Source organism: Triticum urartu, chromosome 4, assembly GCF_003073215.2.
Source record: "Triticum urartu cultivar G1812 chromosome 4, Tu2.1, whole genome shotgun sequence".
NCBI lineage: Eukaryota > Viridiplantae > Streptophyta > Magnoliopsida > Poales > Poaceae > Triticum > Triticum urartu.
Genome location: NC_053025.1, coordinates 574,977,127 through 574,998,173, shown reverse-complemented (window position 1 = coordinate 574,998,173; position 21,047 = coordinate 574,977,127). Strand labels below are relative to the sequence as shown.

Here is a 21,047-nt window from a genome sequence, read left to right as displayed (position 1 = left end):
TTCCCGCCCGTTACCTGACATACGTGACATACTGACATGCGCACCCAATGGCTGCCCGTTACCCGAAACGATCTCTTTTTTACTTCTTAATGTATGTTTGGAATTTTGATCTGAATTTTTTAGGATTATCTTAATATGTGCTATGAACATGCATGATTTTTTTTGTAATGTTTAAATATGAATTTGAGCCGCAAGTCACACGGTGACATGCAAAGATGCATGTCACCTGATCCGTGTCCGAGCAAGACTGACTAATCCAAAGCAGACCGAGAAAAAGAATTGGGTTCTGTGGAGGGGCCTTGCCTGTGGTACGTACGGCGCCTGATGGACACCAAATCATGAGAGCGAGCCATGGGAGGCCCTCGTCCACGGCAATCGTCGTGAGGGGGCGCGCTCGGCCTCTAGTTTTTTCTCTGTGTCCGGGGGAATGAGCGGTTGATACTCGGAGAGATTGTCACGATCCGACCTGGCGCGAAGAAGCTGATCGTGGACGCAGCAGGCGCAGGCCGGGGCGAGGAGGGGCCGGGAATAGATACGCCACGCCCGCCGCTTGTTTAAATGACTATAATGGCTGATGGCGGACCAGTTGGATCACGCACGACGGCGCTATCGGGCGCATGGAAAAGGAACAGTGCAGCGGGTGGTCGCTGGAGCGGTCGACAGACAAGTTGGTTGGCGCACGCAGATCGATCACCGATCGGGCAGTGCTCCCAACTTCTTTACTACTTTTTTTTTGAAAACTTTTTTTGTTTGTTTGTTCCAGAAGACGCCTCATGAACTTTGGTGTGACAGTCACGCGCGGCGCGGGGAAACGCTTTATTCCACGGAGGCGCCTCCCTCCCCGCGCGCCCGGCGAGGAAGCTTGCGCCTGGCCGGCGCCGCAACGGCACAGGGAAAGCCGCCCCGAATCCCGCCGCTCCGCTGCGCCCACGGTAACGGGGCTCGACAGAATCAGTGGCAGGTGGTGCCGCTCCTGGCCGGCCGGCCGTGCAGGGCCAAAGGAAGCTGCGGCTCCTCCCGCGCCGCCCCGTTCGAGTGCGTGCGCCGGCCTCGCTGACGCGGAGTGGCCGTACGTGCCGACGGAGCGGGGTCACGTGCGTCGGTGCGTGTGCCGGAAACGGGAAGCGTGGCGCGCCCACTGCGCACGACGGCGCGAGGGGTTTGCCGCATCGGTGACGGGTCGATCACGCACCTGAGCGTATGCACGGTCCGGTCCAGGCTCCATACTGGCCTCGGGGCATCTTCAACAATTCCGCCGTCCAGCCGATCCGACGCTGCATCTCCGGTCGGGTGCGAGAAGAACGATCACCAAGACCAGTCTGACCTTCACAAGTGGGCCCAGACCATCAACCCTCTCTCTCGGTTTTTACGATGGCACCTTAGACTAGCCGTAATGAAGAGTAACATACACATATCCATGGACTATATTACCACCTTCATAGTGGGTACTCGGTAATAATATAAGTGTAGTGTCATGCAAAACTTCACTTATTAGGTTATAGACTCATATTGCATTGGGACATGTGATGTTACAGTAACAGATAAGTTACTCAAACTATCTCTCTCCTCATTAACTCATTGCCACATAAGCAAATTTGCCGAGTTGGATTCGATATTATTGCTAAAGTTACTCCCACTGTGGCTAGTCTTAGGCCTTCTACAATGCAAGACACTTCGTGAAGGTACTTAGAAATAATTCAATCTTTTTTAAAGCACCGGTGCTTGTTTGTAGAGGATGGACGCTTAATTAGGCATCTCTCCTGTAAAAATAGGCGCCGGTGCTTCAGAAAAACTGATTTATTTTTTCTAAGCACCTAACATTGTACAAGGCCTCATTGGTACTTATTTACAGGAAAATGTTTACAGGAATTGAGAAAAGACATCACCCATCAACTTTCCCTAAATTTAGGATACCCATAAAGGTGGTTTTACGCGGAAAGTGCCCATCTGAGCCCGTGCACAAATGCACATGATATCTCAGATGTCCGTTCGTTCCAAGATTCGGTCCTGGTCCTCGTATTTCTGGACGTATCTTGCGCAGTATATTGATTTGCATAGTCCATATGACCCACAGCGGTCAGATAATCATTGCAACCTTCGCCGTTAGGTTTACCTCAGGTCTAGAATCCCATTCACGTCAAAAAATCGGTCTAGAATCCCATTGACATTCTGGGCTGTCTCCCGTACTGCTATGGCCGTTCCATTAATGCAAAAGCCACCCCGCCCAACCAAGCAGAATGAGCAAACTGATTAGCAAACTGGAGACTAGAGTAAATTAAAAAATCATCAAGAATGCAACAGCAAGCAGCAAGAGAAGATTGGTTGGGAAATTTGGAACCCAGACCAGTGGGTGGTGAGCCATGGGACAACAGTCAACTTCACATTTCAAAACGCTCGACCTCGTTTGAATCTATGAGCAGTACAAGTTTGCTTTAAATGCGAACACTAATCAGCCATCAGCACTCAACACTTGAGTCTGTTCCCAGGAGTGCTACAACCATTCCAAAACTTCATTATTTGACAAATTCCCAGACAGACATTTTGTAGAAACCATTTTAACTGACATACACTCCATATCTGTACTCTTAAATGCTACAGCCCATGTCAGAACACCAAACATTTGGCTTGATTAGATCAGTACAGAAATCACAAAGTAAAGGTATAACACAGAAACATTGAATTTTAGTCCTGATCTTGTCATTTCACAAACAACAATTAGTGACTGGCCATTAAGCACATAAACTAAGCACTCTCTGTAGCAAACTAAAACAGCACTACGGACACCCTCGCAAAATCTGTAACAGATAAACTAAGCTCCTCTTGGCATCAAAATTATGTTTTCTCCCGTCAACCTTAATTCGGCAGACCTGGTACAATTCTTTGGACGGAGTCCCTCAACTCCATTGTTCTTGCAGGTTTCTGAGGCTGCTTTGGAACATTGCCGAAATCTGTTTCTCTCGTGTCCTCTTGTGACCTTGCCACCGACAAATGGTGCAAAATCTGTTTCTCTTCAACCCCTGCTCGTCGTTGGTCGACCCATCTCCTTGCTCTGAGCAGGAGCCAATAAACCTACCATTGCCTGGCACATTAGTTAAATTATTGTTGCCACTGATTGCATCATGCAGTACATCAGTCGCATGATTTGCGCAACACCTCCTTTCACCTCCATATATATGTTTGATAACAACTCCATTTTGAGCAATCCTATCCTCCAAACATAGCCCATCTCCAGCTTCTGTGAATGGTTGCATTTTACACCATGCAGTACTTGAACAAAGCAATGAGACGGTAGTAAGCCTCAACACTAGTGTCACCTAGTCCAACTAGCTCCACAATATGCATGAACATATTCAAATGTACCAGGTCCATGATATATGCATGTACATATTCATAAGCACCATAAATAAAATTGATATTGTCCATATACTTGAATCGTGCTTCACATGCTGTCAGCGACTAAATTTTGAAATGTGTGCACACTTATTCATTGAAATGGAGGGAGTACTAACTAACTACAACTCTCCTGCTATGATGTAAAAAAAAATTGGATCCATATCAAGACTATGTGTTGCCTAAAATTAAGTCACCAAACAACATACATCATGATAAAATAGGGTCATATACACTGTTTGTAGTCATAAATTTGAACCAGCTTTTGGGAGCCAATCTCTTTTAACACTTGCTGTCATGCATGAGCTCAACCATGCATAAAATTAGAATTAGCTGCACAAGTTTACTAGCCTTGAGCCCTTGACAGTCTTTTATCAACCAAGCCCATGCTAAAAAAACAAACATCTGACAAACACAAATAATATGCAAGCAGAAACACACCTGCGCCTCTATCCAGGTGCTTGCCGGATTAATTGTTCGGGTGCTTGCGGTGTGCTATCCCTTTGTGCAGCCACCACCGCTTCCGCCTCACAGATCTGCATGTCCACACTCAGGGCCGCCGCTGTCGCTTGCTCCAACTCTCTCATGGACGCGATCACAGGGTAATGAGTTAATGACGCACCGATGCTTGCTCCATCTTACCTACGGCTGCAGCACAGGTTGATGGAGCGGCTCCATCAGGACATCACTGTCACTGACTTCCTCCAGCAGAGTGAATTTCGCACAACAGTTGAGCACAAGGCAGATCGATCTTAGAAACTCGATGCAAAAAGATAGATTCCACGGCTTACCTATTAATTGGTTGCATCAAGAACTCCATCTCCCAGACGGCGTCTGCTCTTCCCCGCTACTCGACACGCTGCAAGCTCCCCTGTTACGTGCAGTGGAAGAAGAGAATCTTGGGGCATCATGAACGAAACAACGCCTGCACACCCAACCTCCTCCGAGCGTTAACTGCGACAGTTTGCCACAGACCAGAAAAGTATTCCTGTTCCACCGATCCGCACTCTGCAAGCAAAGCACAGATGCGCACAAAAGTATGTAAAAATAAGTTACTATACTTTCTTGAACTCATTTCATTGACTTATATTCATTAATTTCTCCCATTCCGTTATTGTTCGACACTTTATACAAGTTCGTTAATGCCCACAGTTTCCATAGGGCTTGCTAACTCTACTTCATGAACAGAATGCACTGCAACCTCAATATTCACAGTTGCATTCTATCTTACAAGTCACATTTTCTGCTCCAACCATTTTTTCCATGACCTATCGATATGTGGTCTACTGGCCATATCATCCAATTCCTGACATTCTGTACAACATGTAATAAATTACCCAGTATGTGGTCTCATAATTACAAGCAATCACATGAATTTTGCAACATAGACAGTCTATCATTTCAGTTAACAATTTATGGTGTAATAATTTATCTAGGGGCACAACAATAGGTGCATACCGAATCATTCAGCTCACAATCAAATGATGTGTCCCTGTACAGTACTCTTGTACTCCCTCTGTTCCAAAATAGATGACCCCAACTTTGTACTACGTTAGTATAAAGTTGGGTCATCTATTTTGGAACGGAGGGAGTAATTACAACCAGAAATTGTTCAGATTTGCACCACAAATTATATGCAATCAACCACACACATACAAAATAAGATTATTCCGATTTGCACATTAATTTCATAACTACTGTGTTGAGCACGAAAATACCTGCAGCTCCATCGTGGAGCTCAGGGGTCCATCTTCCCTATTGTTTGTGAAGCCTACGGTAAACCCTTCCTATGACCCACCTCCACCTCCAGCACACAAATCTTCCCATCAAAGCTCTCACCGGGGTGTCCGATGCTGCTCCGTTCCCACAATCAGCGCACTCACTGGGTATTGGAGATTTGGAGGGGTTCCATCGTGACGTCACTATCATTTAACCTCCTCAAGCACCATGGATCTGCGCAGCATGAGGACGAAATTGCAGATCGACACCACGGGATCCAAAATCGAGCAAAAACATTAGACCGGGCAAAGTCTAATTGGCTAGATCAGGAACTCCATACCAACCTGTGGACGTGGCCTTTTTGGGGAATCGCAGCCCCGCAAAATCAACCCTCTCGCTATTGAAAAAATCCAGCTTGAGAGGTAGGAGACGATGGTACCACCGGTCTGCCCCCATCTGTCCCCCAAATCCTCACATTTACTCCTCCGTCGACAGATTTAACGAAAAGAATGTATCCTGATCCACGGACCGGAATGGAGACCGACGAGTTGAGCCACGGCTCAACTTCCTACCGTCCACGTTCGCCGTTCCTCCGTCTCTATCCTGGCCCACAACTCATGTGTATTTCTTCTTTTTCATATTTGCGGTTGCTTGCGAAGTTGGCCCAGCCATTTAATGTGCCGAATCCCGAGACACTACTGTACCGCCCAGATATCGAGCACATATGTGCTCGAGCTCAAAAACACCGCGTCCGTTTTACGCAGAGTTTTCTTACAAGACACAAAGATCTGAAGGTGGGTGTCTCATCTGGTCATCTCTGAACCTGCCACTTCCATCAAGAGCAACGGGACACCACCAAAGGAGCAACAACTGCCGACAGTCAAGTCGTTGAACAACACGGCTCAACAGAAACACCACCACGGGCGCAAATGCATCACGCCGGGAATGGTTATTACTTACTCCAAGTCAGTACTAATATCATACAAGATGGTCATTATTACCCCAAACAACAAAGTGACAGGAAAACAGTTCAAGCAGGCTCCAGCTTAGCAGCACCTGCCATGCCACACAAACCTACCACAACAAGAGAACCGGCTGCAGCTGCAGCTGCATCGTCCCCTCCCCAAACACAAGGGCTGTCTACCAAACCCCCAAGTAACACAATTGCACAGACTCTAAATTCAGTTTTACAATATCACTGGACCGAGTTGACGGTCATTCGCCACACACATAAGCCAAGGATGATTTGCCAGGGGGCAACGGCGTGCCCACCCTAGGCGCCCCCTCTCGCGCGGTAATGGAAGTCACCGGACGGTAAGGTGTGGTCATGCTTCGAGAACATGCCGCCATCCGGGGGAACGCCGGCGTGGCCAGACCTCGCTGATGCATTGCCGCCGCCTGAAGCTTCAGACTTCTCCTTTGCGTTGAGGAACCGCCCGCCTGTTCCCCGAGCCCGCTTCATCGCGTGCTGGTGCCGGGACTCATGCAGGTACGGCTGAACAGAGGCATGAATGTTGTGTTACATTGAGAGTGTGTGAACCAAATTCATTTCTACTACAGGGAAAAGAAACCAAAAGATGCTCAAGGGGCCAACTATAGTACTTGTTTTTTTTTCAAGTAAAAACATGCATAAGAATACCTTACGGCTTTTGACCAGCTTATTTTCAGCCTCTAATTTTGCGCGGAGCTGTCTCCTTCGGAGAATGGCATGGTATTGCTTCGCATTCACATAAATGGGCTCTTCGGCGGCAGCTGGTTCAATCGGTAGTGGCACTCGAGAGGATGGTACCATGCCCACCATCTGGGGGTGCATCTATTCAAATTGTTTTGCACCACATAAAGATGAGTTAGTAACATCGAAAGGCGCCACCTAACAAAAAGAAGAGAACCAATCTGCGGCAGGGATGACGATTCTGAAATCAAAATAAGTTGGCAACGCCAGTATGCTGCTCAACATTGAAAATTTGACTTTAAGTGAAATTGGTGTGATTAAACACAATCATGATTAGTTGTCTTGTCTCAACAGTCATTCCAGTTATACCTAGAGCACATGCTCGCACACAAAAATCCAAACAGTTGCAAAAAATAAATAAATAAGCAACATCATCAAGCACAGAAAAAAATTAGGCCAGAAATTAGTGAGGGAACAGGGATGACAGAAATATCACTCACAATAGCATGTGCGCCATAGGCTGCCACTGCACCACCATAGTAAGGATCAGCATATGGGTATGATATGGCCTGAAAAAGCGAACATCTTGCACAATTCACATGCTCGCCGTTCAACAAACACTTCGAATTCCGAAATTAGTCAACGCTTGAGCATCATACTAGAGACTTACAAAGGGATGAGTGCGGTCAGGTTTTGGCGGTGTGTATGCCGTTTCTGAATTGCCCAGAGACAAAGCCGACATCATCTTGCCTTCATCACTACTCTTCGCATAGCCATCACGATTACCTAGTATTAAGTACAAGGAGGAAACAAATGTCATCTAACTTTGATATGTAAGTGCACACCAAGGTCCGCAATCGTCAATATCGTTCTTTCCATCATTATTTTTGGAGGCTACTCCATTCTGTATTTCCAGGAGAGATGAAAGATTACAAGATGATGGACTAGTAATGCAGAAAAGAAATAGTAGTTGGCGAGTGTAGGGCGAACCAGATTGATCATTCTGCTCATTAAAGCTTCCTTCACTCATCCCGGACACTTCTTGAGGAGAATCGCTAGCTGAGGACTCGCAGTTAGGCACTTGCTGACCAAACTGAATCATGATTGTGCCATTTTCTGCCAGAGGAACACAAAAGGATGTTATAACTCTAATAGCAGCAGGAAATCAGTATACACAGCACATAGCCAGTCAAGTAGGATAGTGGAACTGAAGAATACCTTGCATATTTTGCTTGCGTCTCATCTCATGGGCTTCTGCTCTTGCTCTCAGTTCAAGCTGTCCATGTAAGTAAGCAGCAGGTCAGTCACAACAACAGAATAAAGTGATACTGTCCAAGTATACATTAAACGCTGAAACATGAATAGATACTGGTAGAATTGCTCCTCCCAACTCAAAAAAAAAAGATCACTAAAGTCGTCCGTGTGCACTTGAAAAACTTAGATTCGCTCGAATTTGGCATGATGCACATGTCAAATGCTGTACTCACTGATTTGTATGCCCGGACATCTAAAAAATTCACACCAGCACTATGCATCAACCTGGTCCCTGAATCAGAAATTCTGATTAAGGTGCGCTAATAACTGAGTAGACAAACTCCAAGTAGATGATTTGCTAGTCCCCCGCTAGACAAATCCGAATCGCTCATTCATAAGCTCAGGGGTTCTCTTCTCCCCACTTACAGGCTTACAGCTGTGAAAAAAATTCAGGCAACAACAGTTGCTTTGAAGAAATAGCTGCAAATCACAACAAATTCACAGTGGGCACTCCATCTGAACCCTCCAAGCAACAAGATTTCAGTTTACCCCCAAGTAATAGTATTACTAGCACCACTAATCTTTCTTATAACTTAAACTAGAACGAAAAGCTATGGACACACACACACGAGACCAGAGTAGAACCGCAGCAGAATGCGCCCACGAATCTGAGCGGCAAATCGGCCGAAACCCGAACGAAACGGCAAGAACCCAGTCGGATCCAGCGAGAAACCGGCCAGACGGCACGGGGAACCGGTCAGCAATGGCCAGCCGGCCCGCCCGCCCGCCCGCGCCCCGGAGAAGAAGCAGGGAAGCGAGTGAGCGGCAGAGGAGGAGGGAGGAGGGAGGAGACCTGCGAGATGTGAGATGCGGAGGGAGCATGTCCCCCTTCCGGCGACCCCTCCCTCCTCCCTTGTTCCGCCTCTTCTCTCCTCTCCTCTGCAAGTCTCCTCTCCCTCTGTCTCTGTTTCCGTTTCTCTCTCTGTCTCTCTCTCTCTCTCTCTGCTTTGGCTTGGCTGGAGTATTTCTCTGTTGGCTTTATCTCCCCCTCCAACTGTCCACTCACCTACCAGACCGCCAAATAAAATAACCCACAGCCCAGAAGATAGAACAGTGGGAGAGAAAACGAGATGCAGAAAAATCTCGTAGCATTTCACCACCGTAGCACGGTAGGGTTTCGAAATTACTGAAGCGGATTGCATCAGTGACTCGTTGACCCCAGGATCCACCAGACCTTCCGGTTCACCGGGGCAGCAAGACACTCGCTAGAACTCACTTGGCGTGGCACGCCACGCGCATCACTTACCGTGTCAGCTTAGCAACCCGGGCTGCGGCCTACGTGTCCCGGGTCGATCACGGCTTCACCGGCCCGGCGAAAGGTCAGCTCTGAGGTGACATGACAGCAACGGCTTGCTTGCTTGGATCCGGAGACTAGTCTGGGAGGGCATGTAATAATAAAATAAAAATGCAGTTGGAAATGGCCCGGCCCGAGTGCGAGTGGGCACGTCGACGTATTTTAGTTGTATCGGTCTCCTCCCGGCCCGAGATGTTTGATGTTTTCTGGCTTGCCATTGCTGGCGGGGAGTAGAGTATGGTTGCCACGCTATCGCCGTCATGTTTCTTTTTTTCAAGATCGCTGCTACGCTATCAGTGTCATCACCACGTCGTAGTAGGGCCCGCGCTGAAGAAGCGGCAGCCCTTCTTGTCGCCATCCGCGCCCTGAATGCGTCGCTTTCAGTTTTTTTTTTTAGCAGCGGGGGGCTAGCTGGAGTGGAGAGCGTCACGGCCATGGCGGCACGTCGCGCAGGCGCCACTTGTGGCAGGCCTCCGAGGTGACTCACCGCCCCCGAGCTGCTTTCTTCTCTCTCGCCTTTTTTTTAGGGTTTTTCTTTCTAAAAATTGTTTGTCTCGTTGGGCGTACCACGCACCAAACGCCTCTAAACATTTCAACAACACGGTCCGAACACTTTTTGTCATCCAACATCGTGTATCACACGGCCGTGACCAGCGGGATGTCCAAATTCTCGCAAACCGCGGATGGTTTGTGGATGTTTGCATTCTTGGGATGTTGGCGTCCGACTGCACGGTCCCATGCAAATCCCTCGTCGCATGTTCTGCTTTAGAATCCCCGCCGCATGTTATACGTACGTCCAGACGCGACGGGGTGGCCGTCTACCGCAAACATGCTGGCGAGGCCGATGTGACCGATCAGCTTACCGGTGCCGTTTCAATGCGGAGCAACGCCGGAGAAGCCTACTCCAGTCGTTTGTGCCCGCATTGAAGCGGCACTGGTCCACCTATCCTGGCTATTTAAGCAGGCAAGGCTCGCCGACAAACCCTATCCCCTCTCATCTGTACACTGCCTTCTCTCCTATCCTCTCGTCTGATCTGCACGCTACAACGATGGGCAAGTCCGACAATTGGTTCTCGACGCTGGCATGAGGATCCGTGAGGAGCTCGCATCGTGGTACCGCCGCCACAATCTCTGGCCCCGTCGGGATCTACAACTCCAGCAGTCAAAGAAGAGGTGGTGATGTCCAAGAACAACAAGGAGCAGCAGCCACCCTCCTCGCCGAAGTCGCGCACACGAACAACGAGTTCGCGATGCACATAGAGTCGCTGCTCGAGCGGTCACTTCGCACCCACGGTTCAGCAATGCCCTCGTCGTTGTGCAACCGCGGTGTCTAACTTGAACATTGAGTCAAGGAGGAGCCGGGGTCGCCGCTGCACAACCAGTCCTGACTGCTTCATCCAGACGGTGTCCCCCTCGTGCTGGAAGTTTCCAGCGCGGCAAGGAGGTGGAGCCATCGCCACCCCCGCCGACAGTCCGGGAGCCATTGGTAGTGAAGGAGGAGGACAAGGCGGCAACCGAGCAAGCGCGCCGAGGTCAGCACGACATGGTCGCCTGGCAGCATTTGCTATGTCGAACGTGGCATCGAATTGGGTCCGCGCGGATCTGGACCTTACATTGGCTGGCCCGAGGATCGATCCAGGACCACTGCATAGACGTCTGCCCGCCGTCAATGCCGGATCAGTGACCAACTCCTCAAAGTGGGGTTTCCAGAGTCCAAGTACGTCGCCTGTCCCCTCGTCGGCAAGGGCAAGAACTCGTCCACGGCCGACCGTCGGCGCCAGGTGGATGATGTCGAGCGCCTGCACCAAACATTGCTGCCAGATGGCCAATCAGGGCTATCGCGGCCCCTGGGAGGCCCTTCTATCACTGGAAGGAGGAGGATGATAGCGGTGGCGGCAAAAGGCAGAAGAGACAAGGACGGATGAGCCGGCGGCCTCAGATCGTCCGGTACATAGCTTAGTTTAGTTTAATTTTAATTTTAATTTCGTTTGGTTTAGATGAACTTTATTAAATCTTGTCATTTTGGTTGTAAAATTAAAAAATATCGTCCGGTTTATATGAATTGCTTCCATCTATTTGATGTTTTTCGTTTTGAACTAGCGTGGATGTTTGGTGCACGCGGTCGGATAGGAATGAAAGTGAACCGTAAGCGGACGAATAGGAACTCACTGTAAGATCCACTACTGACGTTTAGGGCATGTACAATGGTTGATAAGATAGTCTTATCTTAAATTTTGCATGCAATTTAGAGATGACAAAGAAAAATGTCTACAATGAATCATCTTTTAGCCTTATCTTCAATAACTAGCAATTCCTAAAAATATGATGAGACATATTGTGCTAAGAGATCATTTTTTGTCTTATCTTAAATAAGAGAAGGCAAGCTTTCTCTTATGAGTTCTTTCTCCTCCACCTCATTATTTATCCTACATGGCACTCCTAAGATAGCACCATTGTACATGCCTAGACCGAGGCTAGCAGGATGCTCGTCTCGCTCCTAGTTTAACCACAAGTGTCACAGGTTTCTCTGGTGCACTTGCACGGCACCGTATTGAAAGTTTCAAACCAGAGGATCCGGAAAACAACCAGTAGAATTAATTGCTAGCTTCCCCATCAACCCACTTGCAACCCTCATTGTCAGCTTAACAAAGACGGGAGCTCACACAAGAAGTCAACTCACTTCATTCACGAGATCTACCGTCACGAGAAAAAAGAGAGCCCATGAGATCAGGATAAACACACCTCTAGCGCTCATCACAGGATAATGAAATGGAGCGGCCGGTCGTAATCGCGCGTCGCGACGTACGCTAATTAACCACGCGCGGCTGGCTGCTGCCCAAGGCTGTGAATGAAGGAAGCCACGGTGCACGCAAGGCCACGGCACTTGGGAGTAAAGCAGAAAGCAGCGCGGGTTCTCTGCACTTTCAAACACCACCGCCCGATTAATATAAGTAAACTTTCTGATCGAGGCGACTAGAATACTCCTGGAAGGCACGTTCGCCAACCTTGATGCTTATCCGCGGTAACAATGGCCGAGGGTTTGGATTGGGTATTTTATGTGGATGGGACGACGACAAAGGTGCGCAACGTACGTGATGCGCTCCTCACAGTCCTCACCCGCCTCGAGCTCTAGGCTGGACTCGGCCGGCGGCCGGCCACTGATCTTAATCCAGTTTCTTCCGGGATGATAGATGGCCCAGCAATATCATAGTGTAAAGTTGTCATGAGACATGGCGTCGATCCAGAAAGCTATATGCATGCAGTGCGTGCCATTGAGGTGGGGCGAGACTGGAGCAAAAATATCGCCGCCGCGGAGAGGATCAGATTATAAGGTCGCCGTCGGTCGCAAGAGCCGAGATAGTGCGGATTATTACTCGTACATAGTACTCAATTAAGAAGATGGTGGGAAGCAAGCGCATCAGAGTTGAAGTTGAGATTGGATGATTGATTGACTGACCGACGTTGAAGCCAAAATACAGTATGCAACCCTAGCTTTTCGTGGAATCAATGGGAACAGTGTGTCAGTGTACCCATCATTTATCAAGATTGAATGAGATGGAGTACCAGTCAGCTTATGTCTGCCATGATTCACATGCAAAGAAGTGTAAGAAAGGTGATTGCGATTGATAGGGGACCATACACTCCAAGTCAACACCACCTTCAGAAAAAAGGAGTCAACGCCGGTGTCAGTGCTCGATGGTGCAACTTGAGGGCCCTGTTGATGATCATTTCAAAAAAAAAGTTTTATTTTATCTCTCCACACTCTCTTGCTAGGCCCTCAAGATGTTGGGGCGAAGACCTTGTCAGGATACCGCCAGATGCTAATAGTATGATTAGTAAAAAAACTGAAGGATGATAGAATGATTAGCACTTCCTAAAGTAGTGATCTAAATGCTTTTATATTAGTTTACAGAGGGAGTACTATACATTTATCCACCAGATGCCGCCACAAAGGAGTGAGATCAATTTCATTTTGTAGTGAAAGGAGTAAGATCAGTTTTTTTTTTTTGAGACAAAGGAGTAAGATCAAATGATATACCATAGCGTGAAACTTTGACCATGGGCCGGCAATTTTGGGCCAGACTTTAAACAGCCCAGTTTGTAAATATCAAGCCCGAGTACGACCTGTCCTGGCCCAAAACATATAAATAATGAAAAAAATGTTTTTTTGAAATTAAAATACACTATTAAGCCTATTTGAAATTAAAATTTGTGAGGTGGGCTTGGAGTAGAAAACTGGAGTCCAAACTTTCTACCACCTACAAATTTTCGCTCGAGCAATAATTCACACATGCTGATAAATTTTTTCAACCCACCATTAATTGCTTAACAAAAATACATTTATGTCCAAAGTTTCGGTTCATTACACAAACTAAAGATAAGCTAACAAGCAATAAGAGATGGAGAGAAAGGGGACCACGAGTTGAAACAGTAGCAGGACACCTGCTGCCAAGAGCTCAACATCAAAACTCTAGCCATAGGGCCATGGTTTAATAATCATTAGACAATAGTAAAGATTTTGGCAGAAGCAATAGTTGACACATACTGTCTACCGGTTACAAAGTTCAAAGTTTCATTGCTCGTAGTGATCTTATGTCAACATTACTACTTCCTGCCCGCCTCCACAGGTCCAACCCAAGTAGCGTGTCATACAAGAATATCTGAGTGTCAATGGTTGGTGGCAGCACAATGGTCGCACCCTTGGGCACCAATCTGCGCGAATGCTGTCGTGAGCTTGGGCATGACATTAGCAAGCGCGGTCCTAAAGCCGGCCGAGCACGGCAGCTCCATGCTCCCATGACCGGCGTCCACGCATCCCTGCAGGTACGCCTCGCACGTTTCGAGCACGTACCTCCCACGTCGGCGAAAATGGTCCCTGACAACCCCCTCGAAGCCCTGCGGCGGCCGGCGCAACAGGTGGATCATGGTCCGGAGAGTGAGCAAGAGGGCGTTCTCATTATAGGGCAGCTCGTGGCGGTGGCCCTCTGGTCTGTCGATCAGTCGCTCATAGCCGGCCTCGTTGTAGAATGGCTGGCTATTGAGGACGAGGGCCTGGATGGAGACGACGACCTGAAGGAGGCTTGATGTCCCTGGCACCCAGACCTCGTTGCCCTCGCCGCTGAAGGTATTGAGCAGGCTTAGGCACACCGTACCGTCGGTATACAAATTTGGGTTCAGACGGAAGCCGAAAGAGTGGTAGTACACTTCCGGTGGCACGGCCGGGTAGGACTGCGGCATCTGCATGTCAAAGAAGAAGAGCCCATCCTGATACGGCGTCCCACTGGCGCCTACCATTGCCACCCGGACCAGGTCCATACGGTCCTCGAACGCCCGTACGTAGATCGTGCCTGCGTACATAGATCGATATACATACCAATTATTGAAATATCGAGACATATACGTTACATGCAAATGCCAATCTCGGGGTGGTGTCACAATGCACCGTACCTGGTAAGCTGTCGCGTAGTATTTTCCACTCCTTTTGCACCTTTTTTACGTGTACCGACCCATTTCCGCTGCTGATGCCCTGCAGTTCATTTGGTAAAAGAAAGGACACTGGTTAACGCATGTTTAATTCCGGTTTGTCGTACCATGACATGATTTAGAATATATTTCGTTATAGGAAACCCTACTATATATATACTATAGTTTTTTTGCTAGATATACTATAGTGTATTGACACCAACCAACGATGTCGTGGCTGTAGTGATCTCAAGTGTGCAACCTAACGGACCTGACTAGATAGAACTATCAAATACATTCTTTTGCGGGATATCATTGTGAACTGGCCCATCAAGGTGCAAGTCCTACACCATATATTAAATGTTTTGTAATCAATAGTAGTATCTTAAGATAAATATTAATTGCTACCGCCTCCATGCTAAAATATAAGGTGTATTAGTTTTTCAAAAAGTCAAAGATTTCTATGTTTAGCCAATTCTATAGAAAAATATATCCACATCTTTGATAAATAAATAAAATGTAGAAATATATTTCACGATAAATCTAATGATAATGATTTCATATTGTGGACATCAATATTTTTCTCCCATAAACTCGGTCGAAGTTAGAGAAGATTAACTTTTTGAAAAACTAATCCAACTTGTTATCTGGAACAGAGGGAGTATTTACTTCTCCAAACTATTAATTGGGAATTGCCTTTGCATTCAGGACCAAAAATTTAGGGGGGAAAGTTAAAGTTCATCTTCTTTTGTAGAAAGTGAGATGCACGCCTTTTTGGCTTCTAAGTTACATATATGGGGAGAATTAAAGCCATTAGAAAAGGAGAAAAATTCAACTCGACAATTTACAAGATAACCGCGCGTTGCAGCGCGAGTGCTAACTAAAAGTAATAGATAAATCATGTGGATTTCATATGATAAGATCATGCAGATGATGTGGCAAACACACATGAACTATGAATGCAGATGCATTACATGGATACGAAAAATATGTATAAATTATGAGGATTAACTATAATGAGATGTCATGTTGATGACATGGCAAACATGCACGACTCATTGATGTGAATGAGTTGCATGCATAGGGAAGATAGGTATAAATTGTGAGAACTGAATATGATGAGATGGCATATGCTGGTGATGTGGCAAACATGCATTACTTATTGATGTGGATGGGTTGCATGGATAAAAAAAACAGACAGTGAGATAGATCATGCAACTAAAAAAATAGGAAAAATAAAATAGTTAATGAGGCGGCATGTATGATGAAGTGGCATATGTGCATGTTGAGAGGAATGTAAGTAGTGGGGATCAACTATTTATGTATACTAGATGATACCTCGCACCCTGTTGCAAGAATATTTTGCAATATATTTTAATGATATTTGATCATATGTCACATAAATATTCAGAGTAATAATATAAGAACTAAAACTAAAAATAACATATCCTTATATTGTCATTGATTAGTGTATAGTTGTATTAAATATAAATAGTATTGTGAATGAAAAATTCCATGGATCGTTTGCATATTGTGGCGAACCTTCTTCCATGCATGTTGTTGAGGTGTCATGCTTATGTTGAAACGATATGTTTTTTTTGAGGGAATGCTAGCTATTTAGATAAGTATAAGATAGGAAAAAGAAAAGAATATAAAGAGAGTAACTTTTTTGGGTGCATGCACCAACCTGATGTGCGGTGTCAAGGTAATAATGATCCGGAGGGCTCTTCACCACATCAAAATTTGGGAACTTAAACGGGCCGCCATCTCCAGTGGCCTTGATCTCCACATCATTGGCATAGTCTTCCTCGCTATCATCGACACTTACATCGCCTCTTGTCACTAGATCAACGAGGTCGGCCTCCGTGGCGGCGCCACCAACATCAGAATCTTCGTGCATGGACACTTCCGCATTCTGCCTGGTTTCAGCAGGGCCATCTAGTTCATTCACAGAACCGTCACCATCTTTGACGTTTGTAGCATCTACTGAATCATGTGGATCATTGACCTGTAATTAAATACATATGTTAAAATCATTTATATGCTAATGCTTGATAGTACTCCGTATTAGTGATCGAAAAGATTTTGTATTAGTTTACAGAGGGAGTATTGAGTTAAGGTGCTTCGTGCATGCATGCGATAACGTTTCTAGGTAGACAGAGACCGCGTTTGCAGCATCCAATTCTTGAGGAGCACCGACATCGTCCTCCTCCACCCAGTCAGCCATTTCATCCCGCAGTTGCATGTAGCTCTCCTTGTTGGCGACACTGATTTCATGGGGTAACACCTGAAATATTATATGGAAATTACGCAATTATATCTAAGTCGAGTATTAATGCCCTGCGTGCTGCGTGTATATACGTACCATCGACGTGCTGCCGTCACTCCACTTGACTTGGACGTGGCCGTCAAGTAGGTCAACAACACGCCCGACCCATGGAACATCGGCGGGGGTGCTCGTGGCCGCCTGTGGTTGCTGCGCCGCCGGTGTGCTTCCGGTGACGGTTGATAGACGAACGACGACGTCTCCATAGACAACATAGTGGTCAGGGTCCCTGACCAGATCATACGCACTCACGGTATCGTCACACTCGACCTCCAAGCTGCTGGCCTCGTTGCCGGGCCGCGTCGACGCCGCCTTGAACCACGACAGGTGCACCATGTGGTCTTTGTGATCCACGCTTCTGACGACGCCGACGCGCCTTGTTGATCCATTGGCGTCATCTCCGGCAGCATCATCGACGGCGTCGCTAGGAGCGTTGTCAACAACGTGCTGCCCAGGAAAGAAGTCGTGCTCCATCATCAACTCATAGGGGTAACCATAGGGGTCGAGGTACGTTGATCTAGCCCCATACTGCCGCGTGCCGTCCTGCCACAGCACGTCGACGGTGGTGTTGTGGTTGGCGACGGTCATGGTGGGCAGCGGCGCCGAGTGCGCCTGCAGTGAACTTGCGTGGTGCTGCTCGACATCGTCGTTAAGAAAGCAGCGGTCGCCTAACGCCCAGCGGCAATCGGACGCGGAGCAGAAATAGGTCAGGCTGCTAGGGTGCTGGTGAGTAGGAGGAGCTGACTCCTGGACGAGTTGTTGCTTGGTGCCGCGTTGCGCCGACGCGATCCAGTAAACGGAGACGCCGGCCATCTCCACGTTGACCACCGTGCCTATTTTGCGGTCCGGCTTCCAGTGGCCGTTCAGCCACCGCGAGCCTTCGAAGGAGTCGCTCGTGACACGCCCCCCAGGGTAGAAGGGGACGTTCGTCTGGGGGAAGTGATAGACCTTTTTATTACTCGCCGACTTTAGCACCTTGGGCCCCGCGTCGGCGACCCTGCAGACAGCGCCGTCGTCGAACAAGACGTCGACGTCCACAGACACCTCGACCACCCGGCCCAGCCATGGCCCGGACAAGACGTAGTCGCCAAGGCTGAGCTCTCTGACGCGCCGCACGCCGGCCGTCGACACTCCCAGGATCTGCTTGCCCACCTTCCCACGGTCGTCGATCTGGGCGACGTGGAGATCGGTGGCGACGCCGGTGACGACGCCGATTTGGCCACCGGCGTCCGTCGCCGACACCACGAACTGGCCGACGTGGATGGAGCTTCTTTCGAGGACGGGGATTTCATCAGCCTTCTTGGTCACCATTGTGCCGTCGAGGCGGAACAACCTGCATGTGTCGTCCTCCGGGGCATACGAAATCACCAGGCCGCGGTCGATCATGCCACGCTTCGTGCTGAATTGCACAAGGTCTAGCTGATAGAGATTGCAGCGTACTACCTCGGCGTCCATCTCGGTCATATTTTTTTCTTCTCAATCGATCGATGGGCGTCCGATGATCTCGTTGTGTTCTTGATCGTGGGCGTGTACTACATCGATAGGAGCCAAGTATATGTAGCCGCCGCTAGATATGCACGGGCGGAAGGTCCAGGTAGGATTATTAGTTCTAGAGATAGACTAGAGAAGGAAGTCCAGGTAGCGTAAGATACCGAGAATTACTACTCCAAGCAAGGTTGTGATTATTAGGGACATGGCTTTGATATACGAAGATATATAGCAAGGTGGATGTTAGGGTTTGGCGACCAAGGGGCGCTTTGTCCCGGCCTCGTGCCCACCGGAGATGTTGCCATGCCATGCACGCCCGTCGTCGCCCCTTCATGCGATGGGCCTTGTTGCAGCTGCATCCACCCTTGCTTCGCTGGGACTTCGTGTTTCGGGCACACGTGTTGTAGATCGGATCACAAAGTTCCTTTGTAGCCCAGGTTACATGAAACCTCTTATTCTCAACCCTTCAGCCTTGCTTTGAGATCCGTACTTTCCAACTAACTAACAACGAGAAGATTTCTCTTTTTTTGTTTCTCAAAAATGAAACAATATATGAACTTCAAACTTTGCAGATCGAACAAACATTAGAACATCAATGTGTGAAAAAACTTTCAGATTTTTTGTTCTGACATAAATATATAGAATAAGATTTTCTTTGAATAAAAATATCATTTCAAGTATTTAAAATGCATGAAAAAATCTGAAAGTATTTTTCCTAGATTGTAGTTAGAATGTATTGTTGTTCTGCAAAATTTGAAGATTATATGTTGTGTTGTTTGAGAGAAACAAAAAAGACAAATGTGTCTGCACGAATCTTGATGCATAAATGGATGGCAAAGATAATGGGTACCATGTAGCCTGAGCTACAGAAAACCACAGTCGGATCGGATTCGAAAGAGTCTGGCAGGGAGTCTTGCGGCAGTGCGCCGACCGGGGGCCGGAAAGAACACGAACCCTAAGCCCTCCTCCAAGGAAAGGGCAACCCCATATTCGGCATACTTCAGGAGAGCTAGGGTTCAATGGGGAGAGCACCCTAAACCCCGCGAGCTCCCTGATTGCGACCTTTTACCGCATCGACGACCTCTTCGGGTGCACATCATAACGTACTGGCTATCCTAGACGCAGGCAAAGGGGAGAACGTGGTGCATCCCAGCCCAAGCAATGCATCTACTTCACGTGCAGGATCGGAGCAACCATAGAACACTAGGGGCTTGGATCAAGTTGTTGCGCCTCTTCCGATTCGTTTCTGCTCCGGTGCTCCCCCCTGGGCTGAACGCGAGGTGTAAAAACACATCGACGGCCAGGATGAATCAAAAACGGTTCATAACGAGGAGCACGATCGTCTTTGTTGCCTCCGCGTATAGCCGTCGAGGAGCCCTGGGAGGCCCGTACGGGCCCGGTTAGATCGTATGCCCGGCCGTATACGTATTTATATACGGCGGCCTTTCGTTCATGCGTGCAGCCGCCCGCGCGTGGGGCAGCACGTGTCACGGGTAGTTGCCAAAACTGTCCCATCATATAAATGTGGACGACAACCACCTCCGGCCGCATTGCCCACCATTCCCCCCGCCGCATCGTCTCCCTATCCTCTCCAATCTCCTCATCTCCCTCACCGCATCCTCTCCATCGCCATGGCGGACGCAGGAGGCGAGCGTCGCGATTGGGGCACAGATCTGGTGGAGCAGGCGCGACAGGTCGCTGCGGGCACCTTTGTGAGGGGACGTGCCGGCGTCCAGCGCGGTGCTCCCCCCGCTGCAGATCTGGAGAAGGCGGGGGCGGGCCGCAGCGGGGCAGTCCAGCCAGATGCGCCCGCTCTGGCGATCTCCGACGAGGCGCAGAAGCTGGAGGCAGGCTCTGGAGAGGCGCACGAGGTGGAGAAGGTGGAGGCCGACTCCGGCGAGGAGCAGGCGGAGCAGAAGTATCTGCTTATCACTTTTAGTTGGTAGTTTTTGGATTGTAGGGTTTGTGGCCAGAAGTTTCTTTGGTTAGATTTGTTGGATGTAGGGTTTTCTCTGCATTAGGATTTTTCTGTATTTGATTCGTGCAAGAATGATGGACCACATATGATTATTAGATTAGGTTAGAAGTAACCGGATTGAGGGATGGTTTTTTTTTCCAGATGCTTATTAGATTAGTAGTGGAATTTTTGCTTGTTAGATTTTAATTAGTATGAGGCTGAACACCTTATTTAAGGGGTAATTTAAGGTCTAATAGACCATATATGATTATTAGATCTGTAATTTAATGATGCAGACATATATGATTATTTGATTTGATCTGTGGTTCAATGATACTGGATGGAAACATATTTGATTTGGGATGCATTAATTTTGATGTGCCAATGAATTGATTTAGATGAGACAAGACTCATCTATAGTATA

The 21,047-nt window shown here is 47.9% G+C and overlaps 2 protein-coding genes across 2 annotated transcripts; both read right to left on the bottom strand.

Annotated features, from left to right (window-relative positions):
• Positions 1 to 6,011: 6,011 nt before the first annotated feature.
• Positions 6,012 to 9,102, bottom strand: LOC125552803 (nuclear transcription factor Y subunit A-7-like). Its single transcript, XM_048716487.1, has 7 exons — positions 8,889 to 9,102; positions 8,000 to 8,057; positions 7,772 to 7,897; positions 7,452 to 7,567; positions 7,282 to 7,350; positions 6,749 to 6,922; positions 6,012 to 6,604 (listed from the first exon to the last, which is right to left on the bottom strand). The coding sequence occupies exons 2-7, from the start codon at positions 8,022 to 8,024 to the stop codon at positions 6,383 to 6,385; spliced, it is 732 nt and encodes a 243-aa protein (XP_048572444.1). The 5' UTR covers positions 8,025 to 8,057; positions 8,889 to 9,102; the 3' UTR covers positions 6,012 to 6,382.
• A 4,955-nt stretch (positions 9,103 to 14,057) lies between these two features.
• LOC125554880 (probable ubiquitin-conjugating enzyme E2 23) lies at positions 14,058 to 18,633 on the bottom strand. Its single transcript, XM_048718264.1, has 5 exons — positions 17,218 to 18,633; positions 17,017 to 17,139; positions 16,540 to 16,860; positions 14,838 to 14,916; positions 14,058 to 14,737 (listed from the first exon to the last, which is right to left on the bottom strand). The coding sequence occupies exons 1-5, from the start codon at positions 18,631 to 18,633 to the stop codon at positions 14,058 to 14,060; spliced, it is 2,619 nt and encodes an 872-aa protein (XP_048574221.1).
• Between the last annotated feature and the right edge of the window lie 2,414 nt (positions 18,634 to 21,047).

What these genes read in the sequence shown, in the direction of transcription:
- LOC125552803 (XM_048716487.1), bottom strand. Translation starts at nt 8,024, where the DNA reads ATGAGACGCAAGCAAAATATGCAAG. An exon ending in ACGCAAGCAAAATATGCAAG is followed by an intron (nt 7,898 to 7,999) that starts GTATTCTTCAGT and finishes TTCCTCTGGCAG; the next exon opens with AAAATGGCACAATCATGATT. An exon ending in CTGACCGCACTCATCCCTTT is followed by an intron (nt 7,351 to 7,451) that starts GTAAGTCTCTAG and finishes TCGCTTTTTCAG; the next exon opens with GCCATATCATACCCATATGC.
- LOC125554880 (XM_048718264.1), bottom strand. Translation starts at nt 18,633, where the DNA reads ATGGACGCCGAGGTAGTACGCTGCAATCTCTATCAGCTAGACCTTGTG. An exon ending in GTGACGGCAGCACGTCGATG is followed by an intron (nt 17,140 to 17,217) that starts GTACGTATATAC and finishes ATAATATTTCAG; the next exon opens with GTGTTACCCCATGAAATCAG. An exon ending in ACCTTGACACCGCACATCAG is followed by an intron (nt 14,917 to 16,539) that starts GTTGGTGCATGC and finishes AATGAACTGCAG; the next exon opens with GGCATCAGCAGCGGAAATGG.